This window comes from Pseudonaja textilis, chromosome 14, assembly GCF_049901715.1.
Source record: "Pseudonaja textilis isolate UNSWEBS1 chromosome 14, rPseTex1.2, whole genome shotgun sequence".
Lineage (NCBI taxonomy): Eukaryota > Metazoa > Chordata > Lepidosauria > Squamata > Elapidae > Pseudonaja > Pseudonaja textilis.
The window spans coordinates 4,246,193-4,261,854 of NC_142003.1; the positions used below are offsets into that span (position 1 = coordinate 4,246,193).

The 15,662-nt window shown below is 45.5% G+C and overlaps 1 protein-coding gene across 2 annotated transcripts; it reads right to left on the reverse strand.

The window, feature by feature from the left end:
* On the reverse strand, positions 1 to 15,404 carry GET4 (guided entry of tail-anchored proteins factor 4). Of its 2 annotated transcripts, XM_087942024.1 has the most exons (10): positions 15,161 to 15,404; positions 12,524 to 12,625; positions 7,477 to 7,555; positions 6,097 to 6,178; positions 5,803 to 5,952; positions 4,902 to 5,040; positions 3,972 to 4,112; positions 3,758 to 3,833; positions 2,692 to 2,764; positions 1 to 1,639 (listed from the first exon to the last, which is right to left on the reverse strand). In XM_087942024.1, exons 3-10 carry the CDS (start codon positions 7,549 to 7,551, stop codon positions 1,551 to 1,553), a joined length of 825 nt encoding a protein of 274 aa, XP_087798150.1. In that variant the 5' UTR covers positions 7,552 to 7,555; positions 12,524 to 12,625; positions 15,161 to 15,404; the 3' UTR covers positions 1 to 1,550. The 2 variants fall into 2 exon arrangements, with proteins under 2 accessions (XP_087798150.1, XP_087798149.1); XM_087942023.1 differs by lacking the exon at positions 12,524 to 12,625.
* Between the last annotated feature and the right edge of the window lie 258 nt (positions 15,405 to 15,662).

Below are 15,662 nucleotides of genomic sequence, written 5' to 3' on the forward strand. Positions count from 1 at the left end.
TCCGGTATAAAGTATTTATTTTATACTCAACAATTAACACAAATCCATCCTTTGTTTTTTTTTGTTTTTGTACAGTAAATAAAAACGTAATATTCCCCTTTCATGCATGATCGCCGTATTAATCTGAGCCTTTTTTTTTTTAATGTGAAAAAATAAAACGTCCCCTCCTCCATTTTTCGTTTCTTTCTTTCTTTTGTACGGTTTTTAAACTTCTGGTGTTGATGTGCGTTAACGGAGACGAGGATGTAAGAGTTACGCGAAGCCCGTTGAGCGGTTTTTGTAAAAGCTACTTATCGTTTTTGTTCTTTCTTTGCACACGAAGGGTTAAAAATGGGATCAAATGGATCATCCCATCAAAATAAATAAAGAATCTGAAAGGTCCGCAGATCCCTCTCACCTAAGGATCACTTCTTGCTTCTAATATGTGCATGCTTACCTTCGCCAGCCAAAAAGGGGAGATATTTTTATGGTATTTTTTTTGGAGCAGGGCTGCAGATTGCTGGATGTTTGGACTAATAAACCATCTTTCTAGGAAAAGAACCGGATTTTAGCTGTAGTTCATACCCCTGGAGGGCCGAAAGTTCTCCTCTGACTAACCCTCCCACATGTTGGGGTTAAATGACGTATTTTTAGAAAGTTTACCTGAAGTTATGCTCGGCCTGTTATCTTGCTATCATTACTCAAATGGATCATATTTTTTTTTTCCCTACGATGGACAGGAATTTGGTATAAGTCCTTGCTTGGGGTTTTGTTTTTTTTCAATCAGTAGCAATTTTTTCTTTGGCTCATCTGAAAATTCATTATTACTACTACTACTATTACTATTATTTTGGCACCAGTCTACAGGACGCTTTCTTGAGCAGAATTGCCTGAATTTTCAGCAACAACTCCACCCTGTTTTTCTTCCCTCCCCTTTGACAATCAAAATCCTTAATTGGTGACATGAAACGGTAGCCTTTGGGGGAATATATATATATATACACACACATACATATACATACATACATACCGTGTGTATGTGTGTGTGTGTGTATTTTATATATATATATTCGTAGATTTTCACTGGTACAGGTATGTAGGTCTACGTGTGTTCGGGTCTTTTCCTGTGTAAGATTTTATATATATATATTTATATATATATAAAATCAATCAAGGTGTGTTCTGGTTTTATTTCGTGGGCCTGGAAAGAGGAGGGAAATACTGCTCAGAAAAACCACAGACAAGGCGCCTTTTCCAATCTGCCGCCAGCGTTAAGAAAAGTCCGCTAATGATCGCAACAAAATCGGTTTTTCTCCTGGCTACCAAAGCGCATTGGGTGATGTTTTCTTTTTTTAAAAAAAAAACATAAATAATATAGACCAAAACATTATGAACATCTCAGCAAACCTTCTTCTTTTAAACATAACAGAAGGGCCCCCTTGAACCTGTCGAAGAACGACTGCAGGATCCGTTCCCAATGTCTTTTTTTTGTGTTTTTTTCTGTTTTGTCATCGGCGTGGTGGGAGTCTCAGGTGAGCGCAGGGTGGGCTTCCGTGGGGTTCAGGAGGAGCTCAATCCAGCTCGATGGGGCTGCTGTTTTCCTGCTGCTCTTCCGTTTCCTCCTCTTCCCCGGCTACCATGAGGCTGTTTAAAAGGTTGCCTAAGGGAAGAATCACACGAGGAGGGAAACCCCCCAAAATGTTAGGGACGCTCACCTGAACGATGGGCCCTGGACACAAATTCACCCAGAGTTTCACCTTAAGATGGACGGCCTATAAAATTCTTATGAACAAGTAATAAAATTCTGCTCCCCAGTGGTGGTCCGAGCAGGTCGAGGGTTAACGGCGGCAGCTGGCTCCCAAAAATAAGCTAGGGTAACCCATCCGCGAGACGCAGATCTTAATTAAGATTGCGCATGGTTTATCACAATACGACTGCCAATACGATCCACCGAAGTTAGAAAATGAACAGGTGGCCAGCGTGATGACACGGGACGGGGGGACTCCCTCTTCAAAGGCCAGGGTGAAGAGCAAGGGTGTTTCAGCTCCTTTGAACAAGGGTGAGGGGAGTTCTGGATCGGGGTGGGGGTGGAGGACCTCCTTCCAAAGGGTAGGCGCCGATACGGAGAAGGTGGGCTTCAGGGCTCCTGACAGATAACACCGTGGAATCAAAAGGAGCCCAGAGGTTAACAACCATCCAGTTGTTACCTTTGGAAGCCATATTGAGACCAGATGCTCCCACGCTGCCACATTTCGAACCCGGGAAAGTGGGAGGGGGGAATTTCTTGGAGTCTATGTAGTTACACATAACATTCTTTCTCAAATTCAAGGTCATGTCATTTCTCCACCTGGGTGAGGGGGAAGTCTCAAGTTGGGACGGAGGGTGATTGGGCCACGTGATGCGATGACGGGTGCAGCTGGGGTGGGTTTGTAGTTTCTACTTATTGCGAGGAACCCCAGGACTTTCAGGATTCCCCAGATGTGCCACTTTACTATCCAAATAAACTTCTGAGAAGATGTCTGTCTCGGGAGTTATTGGCTGGAGGTTTGCTGGAACGCTGACACCCGTAAGAGGTATTTCAACTCACGTGAAAGGTGATGGACCCACGCATTGCTGCCCTCCCCACGGCAACCCAGCAGCCATCGGCTAAAAAAACAAGCTGATTTTTTCTTTTCTGGAGGCAAGAAGGTTCGCCCTGCGTCTTCAACTCACCTAATAGTCCTCCGTAGGATGACGTTTGTTTTGGGGGGACACCAAAGAAGAGCTGTCCTATTCTGTCTAGGTACTGAAGAAAGCACAGGGGGGAAAAACAGAGACGTTACTCGCGGCTCTTAGGCACCCTGGACTAAGCAGGGCTCAATGCTCTGCCTAGAGTGTAATTATTTGCGATTCCTGTTTGCTGGGGCGTTGACAATGGTTCAGTGTTGCTCTAGGTGGGATCTCCAGGCGCATGTCCTCTACAAGTGGAGGACTGGTTTTATAGAGAAGGGACCACTGGGATGGTAATGGCAACCCGAGTTCGCTTTTTGGATTCCCAAACAACCTGGGAGCGTGCCATTTTTCCCTGCTCGTCCTAGTAACAGGTTGAAACAATTCTCATTGTGCAGAAGAGGCCTTTCTCAGGGTTGAGGCACAGCGTCTAAATTACTCCCTGGTGGAAGAACTATGTAACACCCTTGCTTCCCACATCTTCAAACAGTTTTTCTCTCAGCAATATTAATAGATATGGGGTCCTTGGTCCTCTCTGAATCTGCATGTTTTCTTGCAGACGGTTCATTACCCAACTAGGTAATGTCACCAATGCTAGAAGGGAGTGGGGTTGGTGGAGAAGTGGTGGTGGAGGAAGAGGAGGAGGACTGTGGGATCTATGGTTTTCTTGCAGACATTTCATTAGTAAACTAGGTAACATCATCCGCGCTAGAAAGCAGCAGGGTTTGCTCTCCAATTTCCTCACTCCCTTCTGACACAGATGATATTACCTAGTAGGGTAATCGAATGTCTGCAAGGGAACAACCCAGCCCAGAGAGCACCAGGGACTCCACAGTGAACCCTGAGCTCAAAATATTCTACCATTAGTACGAACAGATTCCCAGAGTATATTAGGATCTCGTTTTTAAACAAGCCTATAAGTTAGTTGCCTATTTTCATCCCACGTTAACCATTCCGGGCGCATCTTGCATAGCTAGCCGGAAGTCGCACTCTCAGATTAAAATACGGGCAGAGGAATAAAGAAGGGAAAGGTGAAAAATATAAAAATCCCGCTCGGGATAAAACTTACTTCATTATACATGGGGTCCCGTTTCAGCGAAGGCTGATATTGTTCGCATAATACTGTAAATACGGTCAGTTTTCCTCTAAAAGAGAAGAGACAGCCAACACACACACACACACACACACACACACACACACACACACACACACGTACGTTTCATGTGAAACTTGAAGAGTTTGGAAAAGGGAGCGTGTGTTCAGCAGCTTCATGGAAGGCTTACCCGTCAACCGCCAGCAGCAGAAACCAGATGAAGTTAAGCAAGGGCTGTACGAAGGGGGGCCCGCTTTCTATGGAAGGATGCTTCTCCGTGTACGTCGTGAAAACCACCAAGGCGCTAGTTTTGTTTTTCAAGCAGAGGAATCTAAAACGGGAAATGAACGACAAACTAATAAATAAAGATTCTCTTGTCATTCAGATTACTGCTGTCTCAAAGAGGCTGGTGTGGTTTTTTTTTTTTTTCAGGAGGAAGAGGAGGAGGAGGAGGAGGAGGAGGAGGAGGAGGAGGAGGAGAAAAAGGAGGAGGGAGGAGGAGAAGAAGGGGAAGGGAGGAGGAGGAAGAGGAGAAGGAGGGAGGAGGAGGAGAAGAAAAAAGAAGAGGAGGAGGAGGGGGAGGAGGAGGAGAAAAAGGAGGAGGAGGAGGAGGAGAAAAAGGAGGAGGGAGGAGGAGAAGAAGGGGAAGGGAGGAGGAGGAAGAGGAGAAGGAGGGAGGAGGAGAAGAAGAAAAAAAGAAGAGGAGGAGGAGGAGGAGAAAAAGGAGGAGGAGGGAGGAGGAAGAAGAGAAGGAGAAGAAGAAGGGAGGAGGAGAAGAAGAAAAAAAAGAAGAGGAGGAGGAGGAGGAAATAGTAGTAGTTGTTTCACTTCTCATCCAAGAATTCTTGGATGAGATGCAAAATATCTTCTTCTTCCTCAAGGGAAAAAAACCCAGTCCAGATGCCTTCCTGGAAAAGTACCTTTGTGACAACTCTTAAAGGAGACAAAAACAGCTTCCAGAGAAGATCAACCTAGCTGGTTGGTTGGGAGATCAGTCGAATTTCTTACAGCCCTCACAGCCAAACAGTTGAAGGTGTGACGCAAAACAGTCAAGCCATCTTTGCTCAGATAACACGCAAACGTTTTGGCTGAAAGATCCGGCGCAGAAGGGAACACTTACTGTAACACAGCTTGCGCCACAAACATGTCCACTTCACTGCGATATCCCTTGGCCGAGGAATATTCTACCAACATATTTGCGCAGCCTTCCCCGTCCGTGGAGTGCAGGAAGTGATAGCGAGATTCACAATAGTTCTGCTCTAGAAGAAAAGTTACATGAAAGAAAGGGTCAGCCTGGGAGGGCTGCTTCTTCAGCAGAACCGTCAAAGTGGGTCTAGGTGGGTTCCGGCCTCGCATTTAGCCCAACGGGCTTCCCGTGCTGCGCGAGGGCAGCCATTGGGGGTTGTAAATTACGGCTTCTTGGCTGATGTGGGATTCCAACCACTTCTGGGTTATGGAACAAGCCAAAAAGTCAACTGACAAGTGAGGTCGCTATTTTTATGGTTTATTTTACTTTGGGAAAAATACAGCAAGAAGTCCGAATCGGGTAAAAATACGTCAGTGTGCCACAAGAAATTGTAGTGTTATATTTTAATTTGGGGGTTCTTGTAAGTATAAAGGATGCTTCTTTTGACTTAGGGATAGCAAAACGGCTGAAGGTCTGTCCCCATCTTCCTCTATACCAGGGGTCTCCAACCTTGACGACTTTAAGCCCAGTGGACTTCAACTCCCAGAATTTCTGGGAGTTGAAGTCCGCCAGTTGGAGACCCCTGCTCTAAACTAGTATTTCTCAGCAATGTTAAGATGCATGGACCTCCAACTCCCCAAATTCCCCAGCCAGCATGACCTCAGAAGGAATTCTTAAGATGTATGGACCTCAACTCCTCAAAACTGATCTCAGAAGCAGCCTCATGGGGGGCAGGGCAGATGTTCCCTCACCCAAGATCCACTGCTGTGTGCAACTCTTAAGGGTACAAACCAGGCACACTGGAGGAGTGAGCAGCTCAACGCGGGATTCCCACCTTTCCATAATGTGATAGCCAACAACTGGTGTAGTTTTGGATGTCCCAGCTTCCCTGATCCACCGCTGGACCATTTCAGGGCTCTGGACACAAACGCGACTCTTTCGGGCGAGTTTTGATCCATCAGGCTGAACATTTTTGCCAGGTTCTCTAGAGGCAAGTCGAAGAGGCAATGCTTAAGACAACGTGAAGGAGACTACAGACTTTTTTTAAAAATAGACAATGCGGGCCAGCCACGGTAAAATGGAATTGCAAAGTAAGACATCACAAGTCTCCAGGGTGGAAAACACTCACCTAATAGCTCATCTGTCACTTTCGCATCTGATTTCTCTAAGGACTCCAGAACGAGCATGGAGAGATCAGCTGCGCTGTTTTGCTAACAAAACAAAACAAAACAGAAAACAAAAATTAAGTGGAAGCGTTGAAATGAATTCCTAGGTATCAGGGGAAAAATAAAAGGCTGGTGAGGCTGGCAGGAAATATTTTTCCTGGTTTGTCAATTGAATATTGCTTCTGTTAAGAGTGAAGGGCCGCAAGACACTTAAAAAGATGGCAGAACTGGGATTTTGGAAGCTTGCAGAAGGTAATATGGTAAAAGGGGTGTGTGGGGGGGGGAAGCAGATGAGCACCAGAGAAACCAGGCTCACAGAAGGGGATTTTTTGGGGGGCGGGGGGAGAGATTAGAAGCCAGATGGAGAAAGGGAATGTGTGAACCACCCACTTAAAAGACGTTCGTGGCTGAAGAAACCGCTCCCAGAAGGTCAGACACTTCCTCCCAAAGTTTATTTCCGAGGCATCTGGGCCCCAGAAAGTATCCCAGGGCCTCCCCAAAGGTGAAGATACTCGCTACACACTTTAGTTCACAGGTACATAGGTATGTACCTATGTATGAGCAGTTATGCCAAGCCTATTTTGGGGCTCAGTGCATTATGAGGCATCCTTGGTGCTCCCTGAACCTGGTTTGTTTTCTGGCAGACGTTTCATGACCCAAACTAGGTTACATCATCAGTGCTAGGAGGAGAAGGGTGATGACTGTGGAGTCCTTGATGCTCCCTGAACCTGGTTTGTTTTCTGGCGGATGTTTCATGACCCAAACTAGGTTGCAGTAATGAAGTTTCCTAGTTTGCGTCATGAAATGTCTGTAAGAAAACAAACAAGCTCAGAGAGCACCAAGGAGCCCACAACCCTCCTCCTGCATTCCCCAAACCCCACTCCCTTCTAGCACTGATGATATTACCTAGCTGGGTCATGAAACGTTTGCAAAAAAGAAAGAAACAAACAAACAACCAAGTTCAGAGAGCATCATGGATCCCACAGTCCTCCTCCTCCTCCTCTCCCTTGTAGCACTGATGATGTTAGCTAGTTGGGTAATGAAACATCTGCAAGAAAACTACCAAGCTCAGAGAGCACCAAGGACCCCTCGTGTCAACCCTGACCTTCAAATATTCTCCTTCGTTGGTCAGTGCATTATCTTAAAATAATTTTGGAGTGGGCCAGTAAGGCAGCCCATTTTCAAACTTCAAAGGGCTCTTGGGAGAGATGGTACACACCCTGGAAATGTGTTATCTCGCCCTCCTGGCTGCCAACTGGAGATGGGCATCTCCTTTCCCAACCCGACTTCTCCCTGCTGAATGTTTCTAGAACCATCTTGACACCATGTTAAATTGGTCTTACTTGATTATGACTGAAGAAGAGCAGAGCCCCTGAGTACATGAGCTCTCTGGCTTCCGTGTGTTTGCCCTGCGACATGTACCTGTAAGTGAAAAAAGATTTTTTTTAAAAAAATTCCAGCAACAGGAAGAAGGAAAGGCAACCAGAATGCACCACGAAGGGACAAGCTCTGAGAGGCTTGGGGACTTCATACGGAGCCCATTTCAGAACTGCAGGAGGCAGAACAAGGAATCACAGCTTGCAGAAGAGAGTTGGGTAAATCTGTCGGATCAGAATAAATAGCCTGCCTCTCTCAGCAACCCAGGTTGCTCATTTACCTCTTAGCGGAAGGTAATACGTGGATTTGAGCCCTGGCTTTTTTGTTTTTTTAAAAAAAAGACCCTTCTGAAGAGACAAGGTGCTATTGCCATGGCTCTTCTTCACAGACTCAGAGGAAAGATGTCATGCCCCTGTTGGAATCTGATTCGGAGGGCGAGGCCAAGCAGCTAAGAGGGAGTGGGGATGTGGCTCCGTTGGCTGTGGAAGAATCTGGGGTCAAGTCCTGCTGGGCAGAGCAGGGGAGAGGTAGAGCAAGGCAGAGGGAATTTGGAGGAAGACCCAGGCCCACCCACTCTTCATCCTAGGGCACGCAGGGAGGTATGTAGAAGGGAACAATGTGGGTTGTGTGGCTTACGGGGGAGGAAAGGGCCCTGATTCCCTTCATTAGCTGCAGCTACATGGTTTAAAAAGGGAGGCTGCACACAGCAACTCGTGGGGGAAGCAAATCTGAGTTATCTTTCGTGGCTGAGGCTTATCTGGGTTCCTGGCGTCTTCCCAACTGTGTTTTGTTGGCCTCTGAAGTCTGCAATTCCTTATCCTGCTCTGTCCAGTTAATTGCTGCAATGGGGTTTGTGTGTATTTTTAGTTACAGTTTATATGTACTTTGTTTTCAGACTGAATTTCCTTCATTTAAAGACTGTTTTGGGGAGAGTTTTTTCTCCAGCCAAAGGTAACTGGGCATTGGGGAAAAGTTGGAGGTATTAAAGGGACTTTTCTTACTTATGTTGTGCCACGCCCTGGGTCATCAAAAAAGATGTGATTCCTGTCCATCAACCAGGAGATTAAAGAGCTAACTCTCAAGGCACTAGAGTTTCTCAACCTGCCCCATTTAAAGATAGGTGGATGACAACGCCCAGAATGCTGAGAGTTGATGTCCACACCTCTTAAAAAGTGGTTGAGAAACACTGCACTGGGATGTCCATATTCATCACAACAAAGTGAACCGCAATATTTACAAACCTCCTTCCGAACAGAAAATTGGCTGTTTGGTAGAATCTCTAACTGCTACTGAAAATAACTGATTTCTTTAGGTAACTTTTCTCCCTGCAAGGTTGAAGGCTGCAGCGGTCAAGATCAGCCTGGGAGCGGAGGAAAGGAACTTCCTTTTTTTTTTTGAAGGCCAGTGAAGAATTGGGACCCTCAATTCGGGACCAGGGTTTGTCGAACTGCCTGTTTCCTGTCCCTGGAAAATTCAAATTCTCCAAGTAGCTCGGCAAGGCTACAATAATGTACTTCAACAATGACACCTATAGGCAGTCCTCGGCTTACAACCACAAACTGATCCCCACATTTATGTGGTTAAGTGAGACCTTTGCTAAGTGAGCTTTGCGCCCCGTTTTACCAGTTTTCTTGCCGCAGTCGTCAAGGGAAGCACCGCAGCTGAAAAGCTCGTAACCTGGTCGCTCAGTGAATCCGGCTTCCCCAATTGACTCTGCTGGTCAGAAATTCAGAAAAGGGGAATCACGTGACCCAGCAACGGTTGTAAGTATGAACCTGTGGCCAAACACCTGGATTTTGATCCATGGGCAGGCTGCAAAGGTCGTAACTATGAAAAACGGTCCCGAGTCACATTTTTCAGCGCCGTTGTAACTTCGAACAGCACTAAGCGAACTGCTGTAAATAGAGGACTACCTAGATCGCGATGGGGCTGCCTCTGTACTGTTGCTTGCCCCTCTCAAACACCAGGGCAAGGTGACGCACGGGGGCCATTTACAGATGCCGAAAGTTGACACCACAGCAAGCCAAATCATCTGACAACTCCGATGGGTTTTCATACCCTCGGCCGGGCGTAAAACTGGCAAAAGGCAGCAGAGAAGTGGACGCCTTCGCTTCAGAATGCATTCTCTTTCTTGGTCTCTTGGCACGTGGCTCCAAGGAAGCTCTGGCTGGATGGAACATATGCCCACATAACTGTGCGACTGTTACGGAGGGAAGGGCAGGAGGAGACACACCAAATGGTCAAAAACAGGAGGACCGGAGAGATTTGCAGGCCGAATAGGTTTGCGGAACTGCTGCTTGGACACACCCTGAGACAAATTTAAGAGCCTGTTTCGCCACAGGATCAGTCACGTTTGTTCTGCGCACTGCACATGCGCTTCCCATCCCTGCAACGATGTACTTATTTACACGAGGGATTATAATCCGTGCAATTTTTAGCTCCAGGGATTCTAGAGTAGCAAAAGCTTTTACAGACCAGTGATGGGGGACTACGGTATTTCTCTTTTGACTTAAGCCTTTAACTCTCTACTTCCAGGCCTCTAGAATGAGGGAGAAACGTAGAAAAGTAGTAGTTCCAAGGAATGAGAGGATTTAGAATCCCACCTGCAAAATTTAGCAGGAAGAGAACCACAACTCTTTAAAAAAAAAAGCAGAGAGAGAAAAAAAATCTAATTATGTCCATTGTACTACTAACCAGAAGAATTTCTGATGGAGCCAGTTTTAATCCTTACAGCTAATCACCCTGCTGATCAAAACCATGTTTTTTTTTTTTAATTTCTCCTTCTGTTTCCCACAACATATCTTTCTGAAATATACATATATTTAAGCTTCCCAACAGATTCCTTTTGCTCATTCTCAGCCCAATAATCAGAGAGCTAAGCGTTTAACAGGCAACAGTGCCACAAAAACTAAGCAGGAAGGATTATGGAAAGATTATGAGATTATTGTCACTATTTCAGTCATCCCTGTTTTTATTTCCAAAATAAAGACGGCCGTGATTTTCAAGGGGGGGAGAGTCCACTTTTGCTACTTAATTCCAATCTTCCCATATTTCTTTACGCACCAATGCCTCAACTTTAGGGCCACGCGCAGAATAAAATTGTTTGAACAATATCCCGTGAAACCAATCTCAGCCAGGCAGGAAATGGCATTTTGCCCGTTGCAATCAGTTCCAAGGTGCAGAATTACTCGAAATCAGCACACAAAATGCGTTTGTCATGTTCCATTTAAAGGTCACTCAATTCCCCTATTTTGGCGCAGAATGCGTGCAGTGCATACCATTACAACTCAGATCACAGGTTAATAATAATCTTGACGCTTAAGCGTTTAAACAGTGAATAATAATTCACGGCTGCTCGGGGATATTGAGACAGCTGAGGACACCAAGGCGATTTTTGGGTTTTTTTTGGTCTCAAGTCAGAAGCTCATGTCTTTTCAGAGCTCTGTTTTAGGAAAGAAAAAGGGAAAAAAAACAACAACCCAAAGAATAGCTGTCTCCAAACTAGGCTGGGAATATATTCCCCAGAACTTCCAATTAACAAAGACGGTGACCAACACTACCAAGAAAATACAAAATTAGGGAAAGGAGGCTAAAAAGTAACGTTGAACTTTACAGGCAAGTCCTCGACTTACGATCACAATGGAGCCCCAAATTTCTGGTGCTAAGTAAGGGAATTTTGCCCCATTTTGTGACCTTATTTGTCATGGTTGTTAAGTGAATCACTGCCCTTCTTACATTAGTAACATGGTTGTTAAGTGAACCTGACTTCCCCATGGAGTTTGCTTGTCAGAAGGTCGCAAAAGAGGATTATGCGATCGTCATAAATATGAACCAGTGGCCAAGCACCTGAACTTTGATCATGTAACCGTGGGAGGGCTGCAGGGGGTTGTTAAGTGTGAAAAATGGTCATAAGTCACTTTTTTCAGTGCCGCTGCAACTTTGAACAGCCACCGAATGAACGTAAGTTGAGGACTACCTTTAGGACTTTAGATTCTTGGATCTTGCTTAGAAGAACAAACACAAATGCTACAGCTATTGTTGTCCTTTAACACATCACAGATGATACCACACAAGAAAAGCCAGTGTTGTCCAAACTCAAATGCCTTTTTTATCAGACTGGCTACAATGAGGCCTACTAATTATTTGACTGCCAGCACCAATTCAAAATAATTTCAGAAGTTCAACAAAAGAGAAGCTGGTATCACTCAACAAGAGGACCCTGAGAAGCCAACTTTCCAACCCATATCAATATTCAAGAGGGATTTTGGAATCTTTTTTTTCTTAGACCATAAAAAAAATCCTGTCTTTTCAGTCAGACCACCAGGTAGATAACCATACCCCGTTGGACTCTGGTTAAAAAAAAAAAAAGAGAAAACTTCTGGTTTGGAAAAATTACTTCCAGAAACCACCGATCCAAACGGTATGATTTGGAGTTCAAATATTTTGGAAGTTTTGACCTATCCCTACTATATTTTCACTGAATTTACTGTCAAACTTTTGCCCTGTTGCTGATTCCTAACAAGTTTTCTTCTATTTGGTGTGACAGGTACAATGACTTTTGGATCCTTAATCCATTTTTCAGCTTGCCACCAACCCATCCATTTAGAATTTCAAAAATGTCCCTTTTTCTACAACTCCTTTCACTCCATAATGAATGCAAAATGTGTATAATTATCCATGGTTTTAATCTTATGCGAATGACAAACAATAAAGACCATGCAGACAGAAGTTTCAACTCTCTTCCAGGTTCATCAAAAGTCCAACTATAAGCATTTTTATGACTACTTAGGCTAACCTGTATAATGGACGGTTGTGAAGACTTTTAACAGCACAAAGGGTGTTATAATTAGGTGCCTTGTTGTTATTTGCTATTGTTGCATATAATAGGTTGACCGACCGCTGTCCCAAAAGGAGGACGCTAAATCTGTCATAACACAATCCAAGAATTCGGAACACCATGATCCCAATTCGGCTTATTCAGAATTAAATAAGGCTGCTTTCAAAGGGACTTACCTCCAAAGAAAGACTAACAGATTTATTGTGGCAGGAATTTTGACAAGCTGGAGTCCACTTTGTCAGATGCCTCTGATGAAGTGAGATCCAACCTACAAAAGCCTACAGAACAACAGATTTCTTAGCCTTTTAAATCACTTGTGTCTTTCCCTTTTCAAGTATCATTAAGACAGCCGTCCTCAACTTAGTGCTCTCCAAATGTCTTGCACAAATGTAGGAATATTCAGCCAATACCACAGGCTGGAAATCTGGAATCTTGTAATCTCAGCATAACAGAAGAACACCCGTTTGGAGCATTATGCATTATGCTGTAATTGCCACTGGGCTGAAAACAGATATAAAATCAGCAAAATAAATCTTGCTTGATCACATCAATTTTTTGTTTTGGCTGAAGTGAACAGCAGATAAATAGGATTTTCTTTTGATTTCCCAAAAATCTATTCCTTGGGGGGCATCTTTCTGAAAAAAAGAAGTCAATCTTTTTCAAAACCGTTTAAGAGTGGCACCAGCTACTATATGTTATTTTTTGGCATATTCATCACCTCTAGGATGAAACAATGTTACTACCTGTATTTTGATAGATTCTTTATCTAATACTATCCACAACCATTTGGTGACTTAAAAGGTAGCATTGCAGCATGGAAATTTCTAGAACAGCAGGCAAGCCAATCTCTTACTGTAAAGATGCTCAAGCTTTGCACAGATGTTGCGCTTTTCTGTTCTTTTTCAAAGCCTCTTCACCTCACTTTTCATTCTCCTCAGCTTTTAGGCATTATATACATATATATTTATAAACCGAGGGCCATCACTCAGCAAAGCAGGTTCTAGCGCACACAAGAATTTTCTGATGTTATACATTTTTAAGATGCTATAAAATCCACTTGTGTGTTTGTTTGTAGATCCACCCACTAGATTGGAATGTGTGCCATCTGAGCTCTGCACATAAAAGTCGCAAACAAGCCTCTTTTGGTCCTACCGTCAAAAATGAATGAAAATATATATATATATTGCAGCTAATCATAGCAAGGAGTGGAGAGTGGGCTATTTTCAGGTTTATTGCTCTTTAATATGGACTGTTTAAATCATCTAGTTGAACAGTTCTTTTACAAGCCTATTTCTGTACATTCCAGATTAGCTTAACCTCCTTTTCAATCCTATTTTTGCTATGGATATGCAACTGCTACTCAAAAGATTTTTGGGTGCACGCCTCGAGCGTCAACTGCCCCAGCGGTAATGGTCAACAGAAGAATCTCTGAAATTGTAACCTTAAAATGAGAGCAGGCTAGCTTGCCCAGAGTCGCGATGGATGGTGACACGGGTGAGATATGAATAAATAAAATAAAACTAATGAGCAGGAGAACGAATGCTTCAACCACAGCTGTGTTACAGGTCTAAGAAGACAGCACAACCGGTCAGGCTTACCCAAGGCAAGAAACCACCCAAGGGGAACAAACTGGATTCCTCCTTGGGTTCAAACCTGCCTCCATCCCCACCCCAAGCAACCAGCCTAGCGTCTGTCAACCCAACCTTAAACTCACCCATTTGTTCCTCCATATATACACATGCATCAGTCCTACATCAACATGGATTCTCTATAGTTAGTGCAGTGTTGGTGCGGCGTCGGGGGTTTTCAGCTCAATGTGTGGAGGGTGAAGCATGTGTGTTTGTGTTTATTTCCATGGTCATGATGTGCATAGGGGGTGTGTATAAGTGCACCAAAGTGCCTGCTGTCCCTGTCCTATTGTTTCTTTTATTTGTCTTCTTTGTACTCATTTCTGGTATTCATAACTATGTTTATCCTTATATCTATTATCTTGTAAGCGATTGACAAGTCAAATCAAATCAATAAATAAGTGAATGGTGTTTGGTTTCGTTGTACGAGGTGCAATGACAATAAACTAAACTAGGAGATCTAGAACAGACCATCTCATCTTTTGTCAGCCAAACCTTGCACAAACTGGAGGCTTTCAAGAAGAGATTGGACTGCCATTTGTCAGAAATGGTGTAGGGTCTCCTGCTTGGGCAGGTGTGTGTGTGTTGGACTAGATGACCTACAAGATCCCTTCCAACTCTGTGAATCTAATCTAATCTAATTCCTGGCAAGCCTCTGCATTCCAAAAACCACCTCACCTTCCCCTTTGTAAAAAAAGGAAACTCCCCTCGGGCTTGGACTACTAGGGAGCCTGTCAGTTTGTAGAATAAGCGTCCATGTTTGGGTCCAGATGTCCCTTTAGGGGCCCTGGAGCTGCTTTGAGGATGGGTGGACTTCAACTCCCAGAATCCCCCTTGGGAGTGGAAGCCCACCCCTGGCGTTGTGCCATTTCACCCCCCACCCCCCATTCCTATGGAAGGGGTCCCTATTACCCCTCCCTACCCGATACGAAGCGCGGCCATGGGAGGGGAGAATGGGCTTAGGAGTACTTCCTCTCCCTCTCTTCTCCCTACCCTCCCAACAGCACCTCCCCCCCGCCTTTGCCAGTCCGGCGTGCCCGCTCCCCCGCCTCCTCCTCGACCAATAGGGCTTCGAGGGCCAGAGAAGGACAAGCGGCGCAGCCAATAGCGTGCGGCCGGCGCTCGGGTGCGCCAATGGAAGCGTCTGGAAGGAAGATGAGGTGGGCTGCTCTCCCCTTTACGTACCTGAAGAACAGAGTCCGGTACATCTGGTGAGCCTCGTAGTAGTCTCCCTTCTCCACGCTGGCGCGGAGTTTCCCCTCAACGCGCTGGACGCCTCCCCGGTTGCGGCCGCTGTTGCCACTGTTGCCGCCGCCGCCGCCCTTCAAGGCCTCCTGCTCCGCCGCCATGACTGCGGGGCGGGGAGAAAAAAAACGCCGAGGCGACCCTGGCCGGAGCTACCTCACGCGACGTCACGCACGCACGCACGTCGGCTTCCGGCGCCGCCCACTTAACAATGGGGCGACGGCGGCCGGCGAGGGACCGAGGCGTGTGGCGCGCCGCTCTCGCGGGAGGGAGGGGAAAAGGAGTGACGTCACGTGACCTCCATCTGCGGGCGAGCCGCGCGGAGGCGGTCCCCGCTGGCGTCTCCTAGGCGACGCCGCCAAGGATGCAGCAGCTTCTGGACCAGAGCATCCTTCAGGCTGTGTGTGTGTGGGTGTTGGGGGCGGTTCTTGCAAGGCCGACC